We start from the raw sequence: 23,772 nt of genomic DNA, 5'->3' as shown, positions 1-23,772 counted from the left end.
TGAGGAGGACATCAGCAACATAAATCATTTTCTGAGGAGTACAAGCGTCAGGCAGGTAAAGACGGCGTAGTAGCTGGTTTGCGTCGAGGCAGCGGCGCCTTAGACGTCCCTGTAGTGGCAGTGACCTTGGCTGTGACAAGGCTCTTTGATCTCCCACTGCAGCAGAGTTGGCAGGAAGGCAGGCTTCCTCAAAGCTCTTTAACTCAGCAAAGACAGATTAGGCCTTCTCTTCGGGGAAGGCAGAGCAACGTTTTTCCTTTACAGTCACTCACTGTATGATTTCACATAAAAAACAAACACACAGAATCACCAGCCCATGCACACACACAGACACACACACTGATTGATTGTTGCATCAAATATTCCACTTAGATGCTAGTGCCAATAATTAATTAGGTCTTGTATGTTTTTTGTGTTTGTCTGCTTGTTTATGAGTGCAGGTTGTCCTCCACCCGACTCCAAACAGCCCCAAACAGTCAGAGCTTCACAAGATGACTGTGACCAAGGCCTGCCCCGATCAGGATCTCAGGATCAAACTGGCCATACGTATGGACAAACCACAGAACATGAAACACTGCGGGTACGGGATTCTCTGCCAAGCATGTTATGTGATGATGTACACATGTGCTTTTCATTTTCCATGTTCTTCCTGTAGTGCTTCAGCCCTCTCAGCTCCTTGGCCTCGTTTCTATTCACGTACCATGGAAAAATACTGTGAAGTGCACTACTCCCCCTGGTGGATGTCTGTGTGTAGTTTCTTTTTTCAAAACATTGGATGCTACATTAATCAAATATTATTTGATGCCGCTAGTCTAAAAAATTTGGGTCAGGTCCTCTGTAGCAAGCCACATTTCTAAAGATCAAATACAATGAACTGTGTCTCTGTGTGTGTCAGATGCATCCACAAGCCAGCGCTTGTGCTCATTACGACATGTTTTTGTCATTGTTTGTGTGTGAATGTGTTTTGACAGGTATCTGTGGGCTTTTGGGAAGAATGTCTGGAAGCGTTGGAAGAAGCGTTTCTTTGTCCTTGTGCAGGTAGGCTGTTACTGATGTGTTCAGGTGATCTGAAGCAGGAGCGACCTTCTTAGCTGAGGTCATTGCTGTTAGGGGTTTCTAAGCACATTAGCTGGCTGCTGAGTGACAATATTGAGCACACCTCTGAGATAAAATTTTATGATATGCAGAGAAGAATGAAGAATTTAATGAAATGTAAAAAATTCCTGATTTAATTTTACTATGCAGAGTCGAATCATTTTTTATGTGATTGGTTTATGTGATCTTTTTTTTGTAGGTGAGTCAGTACACGTTTGCAATGTGCAGCTACAGAGAGAAGAAGTCAGAACCACAGGAGCTTCTCCAGCTGGATGGGTACACTGTGGACTATAGTGACCCTCAACCAGGTGAGACAGCTCGTCAACGTACAATAAAAACCAGCAACACACACCCACACAGTGTAAATCTTACACTACCTTAAAACTACCTTCTTCTAACTTCTCTCAGGTTTGGACGGTGGCAGGGCTTTCTTCAATGCAGTGAAGGAAGGCGACACTGTGATCTTTGCCAGTGATGACGAGCAGGACCGCATTCTGTGGGTCCAGGCCATGTATCGTGCCACTGGCCAGTCCCACAAACCCGTCCCACCCACTCAGGTCCAGAAACTAAACTCTAAAGGGGGGGCCTCAGCCCAGATGGACGCTCCCATTTCTCAGTTCTGTAAGTAGCCCGAAACACAACATGGTCACTTAAGCAAAAAGCAATTTTCATCCACAAAGCAGTAAAAAGCTCTAACCCATAAATGTCTCACGCCATGCGCTCCACACTGCAGTCACAAAACGTGCTGGTAGAACTAACACACAAGCACGCACACACATGCATTTGGTCTCTCACAGATCCCTCCAGCATCTGATGGACTTCCACTCATTGTCACCACTCCCACAGTGTTTAAAGGTGCAAATCCATGCTATCCCATCAGTCTGTTCACAAGGAACAAGCGACCCGAATAAGGTTTAAACATGCAGAAGCAGGATATGACGGGCAAAGTTTGTATAAAAATTAAAATAGGTCACAACACATAAGATTTGAACATTCAAGCCTGCTGGGGTTGAATTCAGACTGACAGTGCCAGGGTGTGCTGCTCTTGTCCTAACCACCGTAGGCCTGTTTTAATCCAACTCTAGAAGGCTCCTGTGAAGGCAGCTGTGGTTCCGAGACAGTTTCTTAAATGGTTCCTCTTGTCGCTGAATGACAGCTGAGCCAGACATGTCCAAAGTTTTTAACCAATCTGTCACTGTACTTGCACCTCTAAGCAGTCCACAGGTCAGGTAGCAAAGTGAAGGTAAGACTGTCTGAAGTAGTGTGGCATCTGTACCAACTTCTGTCATCTCTTGTGTCGCCCCCTCATAGAAGAAGGGAAAAAATCTAAATATGATCACAAATTAAGCCAGCAACATTTTTTTCTTCACGCTATTTATTCAAGTTGATCTTCTCTGCCAATCATTTTGTAATTATTCTAGTGCAAAGGTTTCCCATGACAACACTAACATAGATGCTCCCAAACTACTAAACTTAATGTCACACAATGCTTAACAACTCACAATAATAGATCCTGCTATTCAGAACAAGACTTTTTGTGTGCATCGAACAATTATTTATTTTTCAACTGAAATAAACAAGATTTTTATTTTTTTTGTCTTAATAGGAATGTAGAAAAATAATTGGCATTCAAAAGTACTAAAACAATGACACCCAGGATTGTCATAGCACTAAGTCATTTAAATACCCCGCTATTATTTGTATCAGAAGACATAATATAGGTCAGCTACTCAGAATCCTATCACATAAAATTCTATGTTGTTTCTCCATTGGTTTCTTTGTCCAGTATGTGATCGTTCTTGTGGTTAGTTGACTCCTCTGATGCCAGCTGTTGCCATTCAAAGCCTCCTCACAGTGGCACAGACCTCCTTCCCCCTCCCTGAAACATTGTGGCACACCACGCGTACATGTTTCACCCCCTGGTGGTCTTGAATGGCACTGGGACCATAACATACACAACCCTCCTGACTCTGCTGCAGTGGATGCATAGAAAACAAGACTCTTATGAAGGTTCTGAGCAAGCTGCACGCATTGTTTTTTTTCTCCCCCAAGTCTTTCACATTAACATATGGTTCAGTGCACATGGCAGATTATAAGGTTATAGATAATGTATCAAATAAATAAAATTTCCAAACATAGCCTAAAGGAGTGCTCCAGCATATCCTAATGTTTGAAATATATACTTATATCACCATTTAAGAGACTCTTACCTGCTGTAACATGAAGAGTTATGCCAGTAATGCATTCATAGGTGTGGATAACCTCGTATTGAGTTTAAAAATCTCCTTTAGAACTAAAGGAGACATTTGGCTTTCCTATCCAGACAGCTTAATCTTACCAAATTTATATCACATCATCATGTGACAGGCCATCCTACCAGACTGCAGCTAATGTATGTCCTGTGAACTCCCAGCTACTGTTCATGCAATAAACCATCCATGGTTACAACAGTGACAAGTAAGCTAATTGGTTACATTTGGCCTGTGGTAGATGGTGACGGACAGATGGTTCATCCAATCACCTGCTAAGTGTTTTTTTTTCTTTTTTGGTACATGCCTGCCTTTTTCCAAACAGTTTCCAAGGATGGTTCCCCAGATGGTTCTGTGTAACAAACCATCTGCTGTGTCAGGTTCATGTTAATGTGGCTGAGGTGGAAAAACTGTTCTGTGATCTATACATGCAAAATGCAAGTAGAGAATAGATGAGGATTAGTAAAGTATGAATTGTTGGAGTGCTCCTTTAAAGCATGTTTAAAATTGATGCTAAAAACACTCACGGCTGTCACTGATAGTGTTATCACATGATTTATTTGAACCTTTCCAGGACCTTCATAGTCTCTTCCTTTTAAAAAAATGTCACACACAGGCATCTTTTACTCATAAATCTGTTTGTGTTGACTTCATTGTGTTTGACTCCTTTAAAATAAGCCCTGTGTTTGATCTGCAGTTAGACAGAGTGACAGTACTTAACGTGTGGCTCTGAACTTCTTAAGTACTCGTCTATAATCCTGAATATTTAAACTGCAGTGGAGTGATGAGGATCGTAAATTCTGTCCTCCCTCCCTCTGTCTCTTGCTATTCCTCTCTCTCCGTCTCTCTCTCTGTCTCCCTCTCTCTCTCTCTCTCTCTCTCTCTTTCTAATATGCCTCAACATCTGTTGTTCACATATCCTCACATGTACTCACACACCACCGCCCACAAACTATCATGTTGGTATATAGGTTGTTGTTTTTGAGTTGTGTTTTCTTCTTCATGCTTTGCCTGGACCCTTCTTGAGTAATGCAGCTGCTAGGTCAGGGTCTCTCGTGATTGCTCTCCTCCAGCCTTGTTGCTAGTCTTTATGTTATTCTGGTTTGTCCCTTCTTACCCTGCTGTCTTCTAGCTGGACTCAAGGGTAAGTGCTTCCCTGTAGCCGGCACAGCTCAGATAATCCCCGCCGATTATCTGACAAATGCAACGTTTCTTCTCTTCTCTTCTTTCCCTCTTCTCCTTTTTTTCACGTCTCGCTTCATGTCTTAGATATTAGTTGATAACTTTTTTGTTTTGTTTTTATTGACCTCAATTTGAGGATCAGAGTATAAGCATCCATTCGTGCCAGTATAGGATGCATGTATTTTATTATAAGATCTTATTATTTGGCTCAATAATGGTTAAAGTTGATATTATAGTTGTTTCTGCATAATTGCCTTCTCTCTTAATTCTTATTGGTGACTGGACCCCTCAGAGTAAAGCAGTAAGATGCCAAAAAGCTCAGATACTAGTAGAAAAGATTTTTTATTTTGGGAGGAAGATTAATGTAAATTAATTTTTAATTTCATGCAGTTAGATGAAACTTAGAAATTATTAGACGTTATATCCAAGATATCAAAGATTGCAAATACAGCTGTTTGTGATGCAGTTATCTTTTATTTATTTTATATCTGATGCATGAGTGTTTATGTTTTTAATGCTTTACTTCAGAGGGCTCAATTGCTTTTAATTCTTTTTCTTTGAACTTTTCTGGATGAGAGTTGGCAAATATGTACGCGGAGTATTCTGAATGCCAAAGATAAGGAGTAGCTACTGCCCTTCTTACGATAAAATACTCCGGACCCCCCCCCCCCCCCCCTCCCCCCTCCTTCCTATTGTAGATGGGCCTGTAGATAGAGGCTAGACCGGTTACTCTACACCTCCAGAAAGGAGAGATCTCATTTTGATTTCTTTTGACTGCCCTTGTTTGCCTGAATAGGAGAACACCTGTGTCATGTGTCCATACTTTTGTACAAATGCAGGAGTTTTCATTCATTTCCTCCATTTCCCAGAGAATGATACAGTTTTGCCTCTGTCGGCTTCATGCTATTTACCCATGTACTTGCACCAAATTGTATTGCTACCCTATTAGAGTTCTCCGGTAGTGGTATGCCTGTTAGTGTGCTCTGTTCAGATCATGAATACACTGCAACATATTCAAGTATTGTCAACTTGCAAATGCGTAGAGAAGAAAAAAAGAAATAAGGAATGCCAAAAAAAAAGATAAAATGCAAATTTGAAAATGGGTCTGCAGATGTGCATGACATTTAAAATGCTTAATGTAAAAACACACTGTTCTCCAGCATGTGATAATCTGAAAAATGTATGCAAAAGTACGTTCATATTAACTTTGGTGATTTGGTCATTCTATTCATGGTTGAAGTCATTATATACTGTAAGTTATGATCATGTTACTGTAGCAATGAGTGTATTCTAGACTTAAATTCCATTTCTTCATTTAATACAGCTAAAGGAAATATATAGCACTGTGTTTCATAGACCAACCCCAGGCACCTTCTGTTCACTCTTTGGATGTTTTCTTACTGTTTTTGATTCCTTCATGTCCTCACTTTCTTTGTAAAGTGTCCTAGAGTGGATCTTGTTTTCATCACTTCTTAGCGTTGTCCTAACATCCCACTGAATCTTACTAAACCCTCGTTCATTCTGTCACCGTCTCTCATCCAGCACTCTCATCCCATTCATCTTCTCAGTGTTTCCCGCCCTACTCTTTCCTCTCTGCATTATGAGTTACTGTATATGTCTTGGTCTTTTTTTTTTCATTTTCCTCTCACAGCCTTACATTTTTCATCGTCCACATTTTACTTGTCGTCTCACAGGTTTTTCTTCTCAGATTGGAATTTAAAAAAAAAAGCTAAACGGGTTTCTTTTTTTAGTGAATGTTTAGCACCCACATTACACTCTTTCCTCTCCCTTCTCACTGACCTAGAGGTTGACAGATGTCAGTTGTGCTCTATTCAATATCTCGGTCCTGCCCTACCAAGATCAGGCCTCCACTTCCTACACTCACCCTCAAATCATCATCACTCATGTCAGTGTCACTTGGACATGACACCTGTCACTCACACAGAGGACATGACTGTGCCTCTTTATCTATTTTGAATCATCCTTGTCCCCATCATTTTGTCATTTTCTCTTTGACAGCTATAATAATTATGGAGCAGAAATTATCAACAGTTTAGCAGATGTAATCTATTGTGGTTTTATTAGTTTCATTACTATCTTTGATGTTACTGATGTTCTCTCTTCATTAAATTTCATGAAACAGGTTCAGTCATTTTTGAACAAGTCCTCTTCATACTGAGAATGGCAAAAGTTATGAAACAAGACAAAACCTGATAGAGCTCCATGATCCATAACTGGAGTCAATGATAATATTTTTGGGCTATTTTTCCCCTTCTGTTAGCCTTTGTTTTTATATCATGTTAAAATGAATTACTCTTTTGCCATATTTGTGTCTTTTTTCTAGCACACTTTTTAAATATTTGTCAGGACCTGAGTGACAACAGTCGCGAATGGCAGAATCTATTGAATACATTAAGAAGAATGCATCTAATTCTATCTAACAGCACTTTTTCAAACATCTTTTGGATCTATAATCATTTATTTCCCCTGTAAAATCATGAGGGAATGTGACATTCTGAGATGCATGCATGCACATACAGTAGAGGCATTGATAGAATTTCATCCACCAATAAAAACAAAAAAACAAAAAAACAAAACTCTTTACGCTGTTCGACACAATGCAAGTTGACAATGTAAGCTGTAAGTGTTTATAATTTGCCCTTAGAAGTAGCCCAACAGATCCCTGGTGTTTCTTGTGTTGTAATGAGGACTTGCAGTTTGCCTGTGCCTTACTGATGTCCTCTCCTCTGAACCGTGTGCTTTTCCCTGTGCCGTTGGCTGGATAGACGCTGACAGAGCTCAGAAACATGGCATGGATGAATTTATCTCCGCTAACCCCTGTAGCTTTGACCACGCCTCGCTTTTTGAGATGGTGCAGCGGCTCACATTGGACCACAGGCTCAATGACACCTTCTGCTGCTTGGTGAGTGTCTCAAGTGTTTCTTTTGGCGTCTTCATTGTACGTTTTAACGACAGTGGGATGTGTTTGGTATAGCTGCTGTGCAGTTAGTGTCTGTCTATGTGTGTTTCTGTCATGCAGGGATGGTTCAGCCCAGGCCAGGTGTTTGTCTTGGATGAGTACTGTGCGAGAAATGGAGTTCGAGGTTGTCACAGACATCTGTGTTACCTGCGTGATCTGCTGGAAAGGGCAGAAAATGGGGCCATTATTGACCCCACTCTTCTTCACTACAGCTTCGCTTTTTGTGCCTCCCACGTACACGGGAACAGGTGTGCCCTGATCACTTTTTGAGTTGTCAACATTTGTATATAAGACATTTACCTGCTACTGTTGAACAGTAATACACTTGTGTGGCTTCAAAGTCCTCCACTACAGCCTTATTCTGGTTTAAATCTTGATAGGAACAGAGTCAAGGGCTTTTATTGCTTTATATGTCCATCTGTTCGATTTGCGTCATGTTTATGCTTCTTTTTATGTTGCTGCTGTGTTTTTTTGTATTTCATGTTCTGTTGTTAATCATTTGCATTTCTCTACATATTTTCTTGTTTTCTACCATTTTTCTTTGTTTTTTTCTTTCTTTTCTTCCTTTGTTGCCATAGTCTCTTACTGTCCATATTATTCATCCTCCCATGCGTCCGTTAAAGTCAGAGAGGGCAGCAATTACTGGGGGCCGCTTGGCTATGAGGCTAAAATAACCCCAAAGAACTCCAAAAGCCCAGATCCTCGCAGTACCTCTAAACGAGCACGCATATTCAAGTTTAGAAAGAGAAAGGAGTCCAAAATACCTCTCTGTCAAGGTCAAAAAAGGTGAGACCCTGTCATTTATTTGTATGTGTAAAAACAAAGGGGAATTCAAGAAAAAAATCTCACACAATTTGCACTCAGTCCTGAGGAGCTGATAGGTGTCAGTGTTGTGGTTGCTGGTGTTGGAGGTTGGGGCCTCTGCGGGGTTCAGCTGGGTTAAAGCATGTTGGTGTGGTCCTCACAGGCCAGACGGGCTGAGCACAGTGATAGTGGACGAGAAGGAGCGCTTCGAGGACATCAAGGAACGGTTGCGTGTGATACTGGAAAATCAGATTGTAAATTTCAGGTGAGTGCCATGTCACTTCATAATTCACAAAGTGTTATTTCTCTTTGTGTTTTTGCTGTCTTGTTACATTATTCTTCGGCCCTCATCTTGTTTTTTGTAGATATTTTTTCCCCTTTGGTCGCCCAGAGGGTGCACTGAAGGCTACTTTATCTTTGCTGGAGAGGGTTTGTAGATACAAGAAAAAAAAATTTTTACCTAATGAACTGTGATGTAGTGAAAGTATGTGTGTTACAGAATTTCTCTTTGATGTGGTCTGTAGGTCCTGATGAAGGACATTGTGACCCCAGTTCCACCAGAAGAAGTTAAAGGAGTTATCCGCAAATGTTTGGAACAGGCCGCTCAGCTCAACTACCAGCGGATTAATGAATATGCTAAAATCGAAGGTAACCACAACAACAGCATCACATAATGACTGCTGGAGTGAATGTGAATGATAGGATATACTGGTTAAAAGAGCTTCTTAATATTCCTACTGGTCAATGACATGTCAGTTGTTCTGTGGGGACTGAAATGCTCAGCCGGTGGTTGTGTGGAGTGAAAGTAGAAAAACAAAGGACTGAACAAATATTCCCATGTGGAATTTTTTCCTTGGTATTGCATCACTGTGATCTTTTTGTTTACACATGGTGAAGTCACTTGGTATATGGTATATTTGTGTCCATATCCCAAATGATATGTGGCATCCCAAATTATTTGTGACACTTGTGTTGGTCACTTTCTGTCTCTCAGTCCAATAACTCTCTCCTTTGTTTCAGGCCTGCTTTAGCTCTGTGCTGTTCTGTAGGTCAAGTTGGCTTTTGTGTAGAGGTGTGTGAGTAAAAATGCATTCAAATCCAAAGCCCTGAAGTCTGTTGATGTGCTGATCTCTCATTTGTGCCTTGACTATTCAAGCTGTGTAGTATCTTGGCCTCTGACTTTTGATGATTGGACTGTGCATTCAGCTTATCTGAATGTCCTCTCTGACTCCCAGCTCACAGTCGACGCACACTCCCCTACCTCCCACCACTGCCTAATACTGTAGCTCTCACCTCTCTGATTCCTCTAGCCAACTCTGCCCGTCCATCTTTACCCCCCTCCCCCCAACCCCTTATAAATACCAGCAGCTCTCCTGTCACCTTTGTCTTCATGCTCTTGTTGAAGACAGCTCTATTCTGCTCCCTGTCCTCCGTCTGCTCTGCTTTTTTCTCTTCTCTCACACGGTTGCTGGCTTTGCCACAGATTCTTGATCGTTTAAAACCAATAGGATGCTGGGATTGAACGCATACAAAACCAGCATCAGCTGCCTGCATGTGCTATGAGACATGACAACATGGCCTTTCTTTATTGGCATGGATTACATGTAGAAAATGACATTAAGACATTTTCTAATGTCCTATTCCCTCTTGCCGTGTCTTTTCTTTCAGTATACCCATTAAATGCATTGACATGCCCTTTGCACATTGACAAAGAAAACTGATGTTTATGCCTTGAAAGAAATCCCCCAGGGTGTTAAAGATACTAAGGATTCAAACCTTACTATCTTTTCATGCTGTGTGAATTTACTCCCTCCCCCCCTGTCCTTGTGAGACACCTGGTTCAAACATAAACCAAACATTTGGCCTCACTCACGGGCCTCCTGCCCAGCAGAATATGGTTTTCACCTGGACAGCCGTCTTCCCATCAGCTTCTGACCTCTAGCCTTCACACTTCTGACCCCAGCCTCTTGCATGCCCCAATCCTTTTTTATAGGGAAAAAGAGGGAAATGTATGAACACCCTGTCTTCTGCTTGGCGTCTCAAGTGATGGATTTAACCATCCGTGAGTACCTTCATCATCCTCACCCCAGTCTCTCCTCTTTCACCTCCTCCTACCTTAAGCTCTCTTTCACCTCATCCCTTCCCCTCTTCTCTTTCCGTAGAGATGTCGCTCGTGCCATGCTTGTTTTTATCTGTGCCTTTGTCTGTGAGAGTGAGTGGGGAGCGCAGCAGTCCAGAGATCTGAGCTGCACCACACCGAATCAGTCGGGGTCCTTTTTTTTTTTTTAGAACCATCTGTTTGTGATGGACATGAATGAGCAGTCTGGTCTGTAAGCTTCTTTCTTTTGGTTGGGTGCCCATTCCTTTGACTTGAATGCATTTTTATATTGCTTACATTGGTATCTCCTCCAGTCATTTGGTCTGAGCATGTGTCAGTGGTGTGCTGTGCTGAACAGGTAGGCTTTTGTTTTTCCACTGTGCCACCAGAGATAGTGAAGGAGCATCTGTAGACAGAGCTGCGGAATGAGGAGGACAGGGTACAGGCTCCAGCTTTAACTCAAATCAACTCACTCAGCGTGTCCTGTCTATGATCCTTGTAGCTGTTTGTGTGTCCTACCTGTGTACAACCTGAGTCTAAGCTTTGTGTGTTTGTTAACAAACATCTTATCACTCTTTTTAATTTCTAGTTTTCCACAGGCTAATGTTTCAGCGTTTCTGTTCTTTTGTTGTGTGTTTGTGACGTTTGTCTGTTGCCTAGAAACCTCGCTCCCTGGAGCTGAAACCGTCCCAGCAGATTCTTTGAAAGGGTCACATGACGATGAACAACAACTCTGAGATTTCCCCTTCCCTGTATCGTGAACATATATCCCTATATAGAACCGTGCTAATTCTAAACATCTCCTCTTTATCTCTTCTCTCCCTTTTTTTCTCGCTGAAGTTGAGAAAGGTCAAAAGGATCAAAAGGATCCAGGTGAACCCATGTTTAGCTTGTGGCTTAGCTACAGTGCACACACATACAGCACATGTGCATACACATATACAGATCTACATACTCTCATATATGGTAAACATATACAACAAATATGCATGCATTTACCTGTAGCATAATATTTCATACTTGTAATATATACACTCAAATGTCCTTGGCATGTTTCAGACAATTATTTTTATACAGTAAGCACTGAGGAGATTGTACTACTTTACATTGTTATTAAACTACAGCTACAATATATGCATTTATTTCCATTTGAGTGTAAAACAGCTGAATAATGGTGAAAAATTGGGTGGAAGTCATAAAGTAATACAATCTCTCATCAGAATAGTTTATATATGTGCCTATATATTTATTGTAAAACCAAAAAGGCATAAGCAACATTTTAATCCCCATCATCAAATGCAACACAAGTACTTGACATTTCAACTAAAGATCGTCTCGATAATGGGATTGTTTACAAAAATACGTGTTCTTATATTATGGTCACTTAAAGATACTTAATCACTTCAAACGTTTTTTAAAAGAGCAAGAAAAGAGTCCTGCCTTTTGAGCTATGTGTTCATGTAGATGGCGATAATCGTCTCACAGGGGAAATTTGTCTTGTAGTCAAGTGAAGTGTAAACACAAAAACACATAGAAACAATAAAAAAGCAGCTGTTTTCATTACGTAGTTTGATTTATGTTTTCTCTAAAACATAGCGGTTAAAAGAAAAAAAATCAATACTCATGCTTTAATATGACCAGGCAGGGATAAATGGAAAATGTGTTTTTCTTGTGTTTATCATCTTGATGAGCTGTCTCTTTAACATTTTGATATATAACATATAGTTTGCAATTAAAGTGCCACAATGGTGCCTATGAGGGCCCGCTGTGCTTCTATTTGTTCTGATGTGCTCTCAGTACTCCTGTTACAGATGATTATATAGTTAGCATAAAAATAAATTATATATTAGAGTTGATTAAATGCCCTTAAAGACATGGACTGAAGCATTGCTTCAGCTGAGTAGACACATGAGTAGACATATCTCAGATTTCCCCTGCTGATGAGACTACATAAGAACTGAAAGATCAGAAACTGATATTTATATGGATAGATTTTCATTTGGACTAAATATCTGAGTAATAATTCAGTAAATATGTAAAATAATAATAAAGAAAAGAAGTCCTGTCAAAACTGCTGTCTTTACGACTGACGCTGTTTTATGTAGAGTTGCGTATTTATGTGCTTTTGATTTCAAATTTGTGTAGCCATTCAGATCCATGTTCAAATTATACACATATCATGCTGCATAAGTCACACTTTTTGAACAATCCCATTTCCCAACATCTGTATCTGTTTTTATCAGACCATTCTGTCAGCAAAGGTACAAGCAAGTGATTTGGAGCTTTTGCAAATTGTAGGCCTGTCGCCACCTGCTGATAAGTTAAGAAGGGTCAAAACAGCTTAAACGCACAATAAGCTCAGTTAATGGAGAGTCCAACACTAACACACTGTGAAAAATATTCATTACATTTTACTTGATTTTATCGCATGATGTTGCATGATGCATGATGTTTAATTTGTACATTTGAATCATACATTCTTACACAGATCCATCTCTTATTCCTATCCTGCTCCACCATCTTGTCCAAATGATCACTTTTAGCCCCAAAATATCAGGATGGTGATGGTCAAAATGCCAAATTTAAGGCTTCAGGAGATCTCTTATACAATCATTGTTCACCTGCTAAAATATAAATCTACACTAAGTCTACGTTATTGTCCAGAAACAAAAAGTATAAAAAGGTCAACTTTGGAAAATGCATATAAAAAAATTACCTAAATCGTAAATATAGGTAATGAATACTTTTTACAGTGTGTGTCTGTGGAGTGTTTTTGACCATGCTGTGCGACAGCTCCTTACACAGATGGCTTATTCAGTACCGCTTCACAGTATGCATGTCTCTGATGCCACATTGCACCTCCATCTCAACGTCACTATTCTTGTGTCTTATACTCCTCCAACATAAGTCTGACTATACTACAAACACACCAGTTCTGTTGCTTTATGTCATGCAGCCCAAAATGCATATAACTAAGAACATGCTTTACTTGTTATGGGGGTATGGTAGGTTGATAAACCTCACAGTGTAAGTGCTGTGTTTTACTAAACGATCAAAAATATAGACAGGAGTAAAAAATAAAATAAAAAAATTCTTCTGAATAGTCATAAAAATCCCCCTGGAATCCTTCTCTGTGCTTGACTAACCACTCATCCCTCACCCTCATCCTTTTGTCTCAGAGAACGTAGGCCGCTTAGTCACGCCTGCCAAAAAGCTGGAGGAAACAATTCGCCTGGGGGAGTTAGTCATAGAGGTCCTCCAGCAGAACCAGGAACACCACGCGGAGGTGAGTGAGAACCCTCTCCTCCTCTCCTCCTCAAAGCACTTTCCCTCTATACTCTCACTCTTATCTCACTCGCCCCACAGCAGGGAGTTAGTCTTATTATCAGTCTTGCTGCTTTCATGTATGGGTGGCTAAAAAAAAAAAAAAACCCTTTCAGAGATGAATTTAATTTAGAGAAGCATTAATTGGTGTTTGACAGACCGTAGCTACATGGAATCAAAGTGCTATGTTTGAAAATAGAGTGCAAATTAGACAGAAATTGATACAATGTCTGCATGTCTTCACTCACAGTGGTTCAGTGTTACATAATGGAAAATGCTAGCAGTGTTATTAAGGTTGTTCAGCATACACATTCACCAGGAGGCTAAACAGAAAGAAGCACAGGGTAATACATCATGGTTTGTGCTGCGTGTCCTTTGTAATGCACTGTGGACAAAATACTCAGAAATATGTAGAAGTAGTAAAACAATACAGCCTCGTAAAATTACAACATTAGGTCTTGTAGATTAAATGAACAAAATGGCCTTTGTGACTGAAAATAAATCATGTAATACAGTTTATTTAGTTATTTTAGTTATTTTTATTATTTAGAGTTAAAATTCTGACTTAATCTCCCTGAAGTCTACATTATTTCCAAAGATCTAAGTCAGATAATTTGATGATTTGCCCTTTTTTTCTGAGGAACAAACATCAGAACGCTACCTTGTAGAAAAGATGAAGAATTTATATTTACGTTTTGGAATTTCTCTAATCTCATCTTTTTTGTTACATTTTGAGCTCTTTCTAGCTCAGCCTGTTATTTTAATGAAAGGTGTAGACATGCACAGACCACAAAGGACTGATTCATTCAAGCATAAAATCTACATATTTTATTAGCTCATGTCGAGTCATAGTGTAAAAGATACTAAAGCTTAAAATGCTTCCCTCTGAATGTAGTGACCTATAAAGGAGGATGAACTGGAAATATAAGTATAACTAAAGTATGTTTAAAACATTGAGCCTCCTTATTGCATCATATGTGCTGCTATAAACATGGAGCTGATAGAACGCATGATGAACTTGTGTAGGTGATCCAATGTGATCTTAGAATATGCAGATAAAGCAGATTTATTGTATCTCTCTGAATATGCTTGACAGGCGGCAGTGCAAAGTTCTGGAGATCAATCGGTACAGTATTTTTATTTCTTTTTCCTCTTCAGTCCCCATCACGACCCCCCTGTATGGCATGTGCGCCATTATGGCAAGAGGCACGTTTCGAGGCTTAGAATGAGCTCATAGGTTCTGTAGCAATGGGCGGGTTTTGTAGGCATAGAAATGAGAGCAAACATAAGTTTTCAAAAAGAAATGTAGAAAGAATCACTTTAGCTTGCACAACATAAGCGTGGTCATGAAGCATGTTCATCGGGCCATGATAAGGTTTTCTTTCTCTCCAAGCATGCTGAACCAGTAAATTTCCCAGTATGCTCCATGTGAACCTTTGAAGTTTGATCCACCATAAACATTTGTTTCCCCTCCCTCCATCCAGCGATTTATTTCACAGTCCGCACCTGTTCGAGCATTCCCTCTTCAGCTTCTCCTCCTCCTCCTCCTCCTCCATCCCTCTTCTGTCTATTCCTAGTTTATAAACCCTATCAAAGAAATGATTCAAAAATACATTACTGTTCTGTACATCTTCCTGTGTTCTCACTGTCATATGATTGGTGACTGTCCGAGCAGGGAAAAGAGGTATGTAGTCGAGACGAATGAGAAAACTCCCATAATGCTCTGTGCATGCCCAGTAGATGATGCCACGTCTCCCTTTCCCCTCCTAGCATCAGTACACTCAGGTCCCTTGACACTGTTGCCTTGATACAGCATTAGAGTATGTGTGGCTGAACGCTGGGTCTGCCATAGAGCTCTCGGGATCCTGTATGTGTCCCCTAATCACTATCAAAGGTTGGCGACTTCTCTGTCTGTTGACCTTTGAGCGTTTCCCCTTCCCGCACCTGTTGGAAACTTTAACCCTCCTCCCTCTCCTTTATAAGAATATCCCTCCTTGAATGTGATGCAAAGAGCACTTGTTTGCTGCCTGTTTCTTACATTACATTAGAGCTAACATGCTCATTAAAATTTGGGAGTGTGCAGGTAAGTTGGAAGGTAAGTCACTGGCTGCAATGGCGGTGGTTAAGTCTGTGGGAGGATAACTGAATAAGAAGAAAAAAATATGCATGCAGCATAATTTGACGAGATAAAGCTTCATTTATTGAACATGTAAATCTGAATGATAAACAAATAAGCTAAGCCAAGACTGCCAGCAAAGCAACTATTGTACTTGTGCTGTCAAAGGATTGAGGAAGTCCTGACTGTGCTGGAAAATGCTCAGCTGAGAGACACCCACTTAACAAATTGGAGCAGACATACTTCAGCACCAGACATGCTATGTGCTGCAGTCTTTGGTGCGCCTCGGTGAAGATGTGCATGAGCCTCATTCACATCTAGCAGGCTATGGGGATTGTTGGTGATGTGAATCGTGGACGCCCTCGTCTCTTAGCTTGAGAGAAAAGCATGCAGGGAGATCCACGTTTGCATGAGTAAAAAGCACCTTTGCAGACAGATAAGTGTCATGATGAACACTAGAAGATGCGCTGCTGTGCAAATTTTTGCAAAAATGGTGGATTTGATCCAGATGTACCTGTATGTGATGGGAAACACAAACACAGGAAATACACTTGAGTGATATCAAGAAGCAGGAATGTACTTTTTTTGTAGCTTGGTTCTTAGCATAAAGACTGGATACAAAGATAAAATATACTTGTCCTGAAGCTTAAATACAGTATTTGATACACTAAGAGGTGAGTGAGTTCTGTTACGTTGTGTACAGGGTCACAAACAAGGCCACGGACTATTAGAGGCTATGATGTTGTCATGTTTGTATGGCTTCGTTATTACAGTATTTTCTAGCACATGAAAACAAAACTCAATCTTTTTATGTTCTTTTGAGCTGTTTTTTGGCTTAAATGAGGAAAAAACGGCAATGCAGGCTGAATAGATTCTGATGTATTGAAAAAGCGTAAAATATAGACCATAAAAAGAAGAAGAGAAGAAGAAGACACAAAAATATGTTTAGGTGGAAACATTACAGTTATTACATCAACCAATTAAATCCTGTGCACCTGTGCATGCAAAAAAAGTTGCATTCACAGTTTCTGTGACCTGGAACATCAGTGCATTCAGTGCATTCAACATTCAGAATTTAGTACAGGGCTCAATGATCAGCATTGGATGGAGGAGGATGAGGAAGGAGAGGACCCACACAGAGGATTACAGATTATTTGCAAGCATACTGAATGGAAATGAGATTTTAGCTGGCATAAGGTATGTTATCTAGAGGTGAATATGTAGCAAAGTATTGTTCAAGTTAAGTAAATTAAAGTGTTTCCAGCATTGCGATGAACATACATGGAAATAAATAGTATGGTGAACATTATATAAGTAACAAACATACACCCCCTCCTTTCCTTTCTAAAATGCAACCCTACTTTTATTGAATTATTGAAAGAACATTCTACAGCTCTATATTATGTGACAAAAATATTGTCAAAGTTTTTAAATTGTACTGTATTGTACTGCCGTTTTGGTTCCATGCATCCATCCAACCATATTTATAGGCTATATATATAAACATCCCCTAGCAAAGGTCCGAATATATATGTATTTGGACCTTTGCTTCGAGAAATTTTCTCTAACTGGACCCTCTTCAACATGAAATTGAATTCCCCTGTTATAGATGGTAAACAGTGGCGAAACGCTGACTGCCAAGCTGGCTTGTTTTGTTTCAGGTTTGTTACCTCTGCTGTGTTTTGTCACAGCTGTTACGTTATGTCGCCTATTGGCCATCTTCCGACGAAACTAGCTTAGTTTATCCGTACAAACCTGTCTGATTGATTTCATCTTTCGTCGGTGCAGTTTAGTGTGTTGTGTATTTACTGTGTCTAGTGGAGGCCCTTGGTTGCATTATTTAACTCTTTAGTGCAGCTAGGTAAGTCGTATCCCTTTGTTTCCAGTCTTTCTGCGAAGCTAAGCTAACCAGCTGCTAGTTCTAGCTTCATATATTTTTCAAAATGCCAAATCTTTCCCTCAGCATACACATACATACAGCATAAAGCTTAATTGAATCCAGTGGTATTTCCTTTTAGCTCCAGTAGTGCGCATTATTCTCTTTTTTTCTTGTCTTTCCTCCTGTAAACTTATTTACCTGCTTTGTTTTCAATCCTGCTGTGTTTTAGGCTTTTGCATGGTGGACAGACCTGATGGTGGAGCATGCAGAAAACTTCCTGGCCCTCTATGCCATCGACATGGATGCCGCTCTGGAGATCCAGTCCCCTGAGAGCTGGGACAGCTTCCCTCTTTTCCAGCTGCTCAATGACTTCCTCCGAACAGATTGTATGATTATGTACTTGTCTCATATGTTATGTTATATAGTATGAATCTTTGACATAAAGACTCATGCCTTTCTGTCACTACCTCTTTTTTCCCATAGATCATCTGTGTAATGGAAAGTTCCACAAACACCTTCAGGATCTGTATGCTCCTCTGGTGGTTAGATATGTGGATCTGATGGAGTCCTCCATCGCACAGTCTATTCACAAGGGCTTTGACAGAGAGTCCTGGGAGCCTGTAAAGTAAGGAGCTTCAGTCTTTTCTGCTAGGCTGTAGGATGGCTGGAGATGCAAAGCTTTTGTATTCAGATGACAGAGTGACTGTGTGGAGCCTGAAAGAAATCTGGGAGAGCAGCTGTAATGTTCACCCAAACTTCCTGTAGGTTCACTTTTAAATAATGAGCCAACAGTGGGCTGAATAACCTATTTTTTCTGTGAAAGAAATAGGTTATTTATTCTGAGAATAGTCTTTGATTAATGTATGTGTCTTGCCAATTTCTCTCCGACACATTAGGGTCAGGGCAATATTTCTGTTGTTTTGTTTGTGAACTAACCTTCATAATGTGTGCTTTGACATGTTACCAGAAACAACAGGCCTCCACTGTTATGTTGCTATTTTCTTTTTTTTTGATGTGGCTTTAACACTTTTGTGTTTGCATTATTGCAAAAAAATACATTTAAGATTTGTTCAGACAATTGTTTTCTCAGTCTTATACATGTGTTCATTGTTTTCAGTGTTACTTTGCTTCTCCCTTTCACTGCTAATGCAGTATGTATGTACATTCTGAGTTCAGCTCTCTTTGCTCTCTAGGTATTTATGTATAATGTGTGTCTCTGACTACTACTGTCTTGTTTATGTGTCCTACTTCCTGTCTTCACCTACTTTCAGATTTTACTTTAATGATGAGTGTTACATGGCTTTCTGCAGCTCCCACACCACTGTTATGGATTGTTTTTTTTCTTTTTGTCTGTCTTTTCTGCAGGAGTTTAACAAGTAATCTGCCCAATGTGAATCTACCAAATGTGAACCTCCAAATTCCCAAAGTACCAAATCTGCCAGTGCCAGTAGCAGGACTATCAGTTAACCTTCCACAAATGCCTAGCTTTTCTACCCCGTCATGGATGGCTGCTATATATGACTCTGAGTGTGTATTTAACGAGTTTACTTTAGACTTACTGAGCAAGCAGAGAATGACTTGGTATGAAGATGCTCTCAGATAAGGATGGAGATTCGTATTTTTCTTTAATAATATTCAAACCTGAAATTTAAAATGAGCAAAATCTAAATTGAAGTGTTTCCTGTTGTATGAACGGTTCATGTTCATGCCAAGGTCACTCTGAGAGGTGTTAGAGTAGATGGGGTTCTGCTTTCTGAAATGAGAGGCTGAAACGCTCTCATTTGTCTCAACATGCATGCTGTTGAGCTGAGGTGTGGAGATACAGGCTCAAAAAAAAAACATCTAAATGTACATGTATATTACTCCGAGGTTATTGAGGGATTTACTGTGATGAAAAAAAAACAGTATGTCCTGTTCTTCATTTGAACAGATTTGTAAGACAATACCACTACAGAATATGTATCTCCCCAGAGTTGTTGTCCACAGACATTTGCTTTAGTGATGCTTAGTATTGTAGGTTCATCTCTGACCTTGATCACCTGCTAGTAGTCTGATTGCGAGGGCAGACAGAATGGCATGGATTGAAGATGAAAACATGGAGAGGCTTTTATACTTTCTGAAAACATAGATTCAGTGACATTAATTGCATCATCAGAGGGTGGCTGTGCTGCATTTGTCCCTAAAATAGAACACTGTAAACACAAATGTGCTGAGAAACTGACAGGACTTCTAGTTCTTAAAAAAGAAGCAATGTAAAAGTACCAAAAACTATAGTTCTCTATATTGGCCACTATCTCAAAAAGTGGGTCATTCCTCATAAGGCCATACACCATAAGGTGTACTTTATAGATTATTTCCTAGCGATGGTTCTTTTTGAGGCTTAGCAAGGTGCAATTGGGAACTACCAAGATGGCTGTCAAGACTGTCACTGGAGCCACTTCTTTACACAAGTCAGGGGCATCTATTGGACTCACTGTTTTTGGAAACTCCAAGTCAATTTGAATGAACAACAATGTCCTGTTTTGAATTGCAGAACAAACTGCCCATCAGTGTAAGCATCTCCCACTCAGGTGCAGCCAAAGAGTTTTTACCGGAGGGTGTAACCTGTATGCCAGGACTGTGCCACCAGAGTGACTTGAATTCAGCCTTACAGTTAAAACCTCTTCATTGAATCACCTTTCCTTCCCCACTTCTTGTTGCGCTCTCCCAATCAGCTCTACTCAGGATGACCTCAAAAGGTCTGCATGGTTTGTCTGGTAATTCTTCCAGGGGCCCCACCAGCCTGGGGACATGGATGTTGAGAGAGGGCCTGTGAGTGAAGTCAATTTGAAGATTTAAACGTGTTTGGAACATAAATGCCTTTTTTACATGCCCTCCCTCACTTCTCCATTCCCTTTCTCCTTTGTCTTGACACAGTGTGATTAGCTGCTGTATCTGCAGTGACTTTACCTGCATGTGGCCACCTCTCATATTAGTCAATAATCATACACTGCAGCATGGTTATTGATTTGTTAGAGTAAATCCTGTACGCTTCTTTTCACCCCATACACTGACTGTGTAGAAACACCTGAACAAACAGGGAGTGGGATAGACCAGTCAGTGTATGGTCAGACTGAAATTTGAAATTTGTGTATGGGTGTAGGGGAACAGCATCCTCCTCTACACCTACCACAACACAACCCTCACCCCACCCCTGCCTTTGCTCCACCCTCTGTCCAGCAGGGTACCCTTTGTCTTCTGACCTGTGTATGTGTGTATGTGTTTGGGTCCATGTCAGTAATGGCTCTGGGACATCCGAGGACCTCTTCTGGAAGCTGGACGCCCTCCAGACTTTCATCAGGGATCTGCACTGGCCAGAGGAGGAGTTTGCCAAACACCTTGAGAGTCGCATAAAGCTCATGTCGAGCAACATGATTGAGAACTGCGTCAAGCGGTGTGTGATGGAGACACAATTCAAGAAATGTTGAACACTCAACTCCACGGATTATAGATTGTAGTGTTTACACATTCTTTTGCATTACAGCACCAGGATGGCGTTTGAGTCCAAGCTGACAAAGAGCAGCAAGTCCACAGATTTCCGCATTTCTCCCACATTATGCACCATGTTCAACGTGATGGTGGATGCCAAGGACCAATCTGCTAAATTGTGTGCTATGGAAATGGGCCAAGAGGTAAAAACATTACCTGAACAATTATGACCACATGTTGACACTTTGTTTTTAAATCTGCTGACAGGAAAATTCTACTTTTTTTTTTTTTAGAAGCAGTTCAGCTCCCATTTAGATGAATTGATTGAGGAGAGTGTGAAGGACATGATTCAGCTGCTGGTTGCAAAGGTGCGATTGTATTATATTCTGTTCAAAAATATGAAAGATATCGTAATGTGGATGCTGAGTGGCTGACAATTTTTGTATTTTTTTAACTGTTCCCAAAGTTTGTTGCCATTCTTGAGGGAGTGCTGGCTAAGATTTCCAGATATGATGAAGGCACTCTTTTCTCCTCATTCCTTTCCTTCACGGTAAGATGATGCTTCTATTCCTTTAGAGTCATCTTTGTTGTCCTTAGAGCTGTTTCTTTAGCAGTGTTAAATAATATGTTAATATTAATAATCTATAAGACTCCAGAACAAACAAATCAACATGACCCTGATATGTCTTATGAGCCAGAGTTTGACAGTTTGTTCTAATTTCAGGTGAAAGCTGCCTCAAAATATGTGGATGTACCTGTAAGTTAAAAACTCTTTACTCCTTTGTGTCATTCTGAACTTGTGTGTGTGTTTACACCTGAGCAAAAGCTCCCTTTTTAAGAGAGTGATACACAGGTAGAACCAGTGTTTTGTCCACCCTCTCCTCAGCCATGACCCTGTTCTGTTTCTGTTTTTTACAGAAACCAGGAATGGACGTAGCCGATGGCTACGTGACCTTTGTGCGCCACTCTCAGGATATGCTTCGTGATAAGGTCAATGAGGAGGTGTATATAGAAAGGTTATTTGATGTAAGTAAGATGCCGTCCCCGTCCTCACAAGAAGGGAGGGGCCTTCCAAAATGTGGCAAAACAACAGGGCAGAGAGGGATAAGTCCCATTTTGAGACCAGGAAATGTATTTCAGCCTGGCAGAAGAGGCTTTTCTGATTCTCTACCCATTTTCTTGACTATTTCTCTTTCTCTCTGTCTCTCTGTCAGCTGCCCTCTGCATTCTGGTGTGCATCGCCACGGTGCTTTTGGGCCTTTGTGTATTTAAAAAAAAGAGAATTTTATTTACAAAGAGTCCATAAAAGCATCCTCAAAACAGGATTATCTAAAGCAGTGCTCTCTGTGGAAAGAAGAGAAATATCCATAATGATCATATGCTCTAGGACACCAACTTATATTTTCTTTAGACCACCACTGTACTCTGCTTTCAGATGCTTTCCACATGAAGCATGTCAGCCTGCTGAACAGATGATGCTCAGTCCACAGTGATGCACCCATGCAGTTTCTCAGTGAAGTGAAAGTGCTGGGTGGAAGATGCACTGCTGGATGAGGCCTGGGTCACAGTGATGTCACACTCAGAGGCTGACATGTAACATGCCCTTCTTCTGGTAGTACAGTGGTTCCCAACCCTCCCACAAGGGGCCCAAGATAAACGTTACGGCGAAGATAAACATGAAAGGAAAGAGAAAGAGAATATTCTTTGTTTACTCACTTTTTACAAATATTTAGTTAGTTAGTTATTTAGTTATGTGTTAAAATACATTTTAAGCTGCTTGTTTTTCCATTATAATCAAATTATCAATCATGAGTCTTTGCAATCTAGCACGCAGTCAGTAGTAGGGAAAATTTCAGACTTTGCAAGAAAAACAGACTCTTTTATACCAGAAGAAAAGAACAGTCAGTTCATTCTGCCTGTGAAAATTCCAGGTCATAGGCCTGTCCAGGTCATAACAAATCAAAGTGCTGAAACAAAGGCAGTGCTAGTTTTTTAAAGAATTTTCACAACTTGGCTGAAAAAAATCTAGAGAAACAACTACAAATTGCAGAAAAAAGCAAGACTGACCGGTGACAAAAGTCTGCTGTTTGTCATTTAATTTGTAAAAGGTACTATTTGAATATAAAATAATTACATAAAAACCAGAAATAAATAGGCAATATCAAATGTTGGTGGAGATAATAAAGCACGAGTCATGTTTTTCATTCATACGTCACTATTAATCATCACTTTTTAAAAAGGACTTCTAGTTTTATTGCTTTTTTCCACATCAAAAATAGAAATAATGTAACTTTTTTAAACCGTATTTAAATTTAGGACTTAACACTCAATTTGAGAAGTAAACATGTTCCTCCTGTGATCAGGGGTCATGACTTGGCTGTGAAGAGTCAGCCAAAGAGTTGGGAACCAGTGTGTTAAAGGGTGAAGAGAGCACTGTCTTAACAAACATAATCCTACTGGGATACATTGACATAAATGTGTCCTCCATGTGTGATTTGAATGACACATAATGCTGTGATGTGTGTGCTTCATGTCATTCAGAAACTGTGTGTACAGACCTGTGCCTTTACAGGTGTG

At 40.3% G+C, this 23,772-nt stretch overlaps 1 protein-coding gene across 4 annotated transcripts in view; it reads left to right on the top strand.

Moving 5' to 3' along the window:
* The window catches only part of cadpsb (Ca2+-dependent activator protein for secretion b), a 59,323-nt gene that overhangs the window by 30,798 nt on the left and 4,753 nt on the right, over window positions 1-23,772 (top strand). Inside the window, exons 8-29 of one of the 4 annotated variants that reach the window (XM_028406032.1) lie at window positions 441-580; window positions 972-1,038; window positions 1,295-1,403; window positions 1,504-1,716; window positions 7,313-7,449; window positions 7,567-7,754; window positions 8,474-8,575; window positions 8,676-8,739; window positions 8,835-8,958; window positions 11,249-11,281; window positions 13,588-13,694; window positions 14,829-14,858; window positions 15,408-15,416; window positions 17,957-18,113; window positions 18,211-18,352; window positions 19,093-19,254; window positions 21,005-21,160; window positions 21,251-21,398; window positions 21,489-21,563; window positions 21,662-21,745; window positions 21,920-21,952; window positions 22,114-22,221. In XM_028406032.1, the coding sequence (XP_028261833.1) occupies window positions 441-580; window positions 972-1,038; window positions 1,295-1,403; window positions 1,504-1,716; window positions 7,313-7,449; window positions 7,567-7,754; window positions 8,474-8,575; window positions 8,676-8,739; window positions 8,835-8,958; window positions 11,249-11,281; window positions 13,588-13,694; window positions 14,829-14,858; window positions 15,408-15,416; window positions 17,957-18,113; window positions 18,211-18,352; window positions 19,093-19,254; window positions 21,005-21,160; window positions 21,251-21,398; window positions 21,489-21,563; window positions 21,662-21,745; window positions 21,920-21,952; window positions 22,114-22,221 (2,388 nt within the window). The remainder of the gene's footprint in view (window positions 1-440; window positions 581-971; window positions 1,039-1,294; window positions 1,404-1,503; window positions 1,717-7,312; window positions 7,450-7,566; window positions 7,755-8,473; window positions 8,576-8,675; window positions 8,740-8,834; window positions 8,959-11,248; window positions 11,282-13,587; window positions 13,695-14,828; window positions 14,859-15,407; window positions 15,417-17,956; window positions 18,114-18,210; window positions 18,353-19,092; window positions 19,255-21,004; window positions 21,161-21,250; window positions 21,399-21,488; window positions 21,564-21,661; window positions 21,746-21,919; window positions 21,953-22,113; window positions 22,222-23,772) is intronic. The other 3 variants (XM_028406033.1, XM_028406034.1, XM_028406035.1) reach the window with 3 other exon arrangements.

Source organism: Parambassis ranga, chromosome 5 (genome assembly GCF_900634625.1).
Source record: "Parambassis ranga chromosome 5, fParRan2.1, whole genome shotgun sequence".
NCBI classification, from domain to species: domain Eukaryota; kingdom Metazoa; phylum Chordata; class Actinopteri; family Ambassidae; genus Parambassis; species Parambassis ranga.
This window is presented reverse-complemented; position numbering and strand designations above follow the sequence as displayed.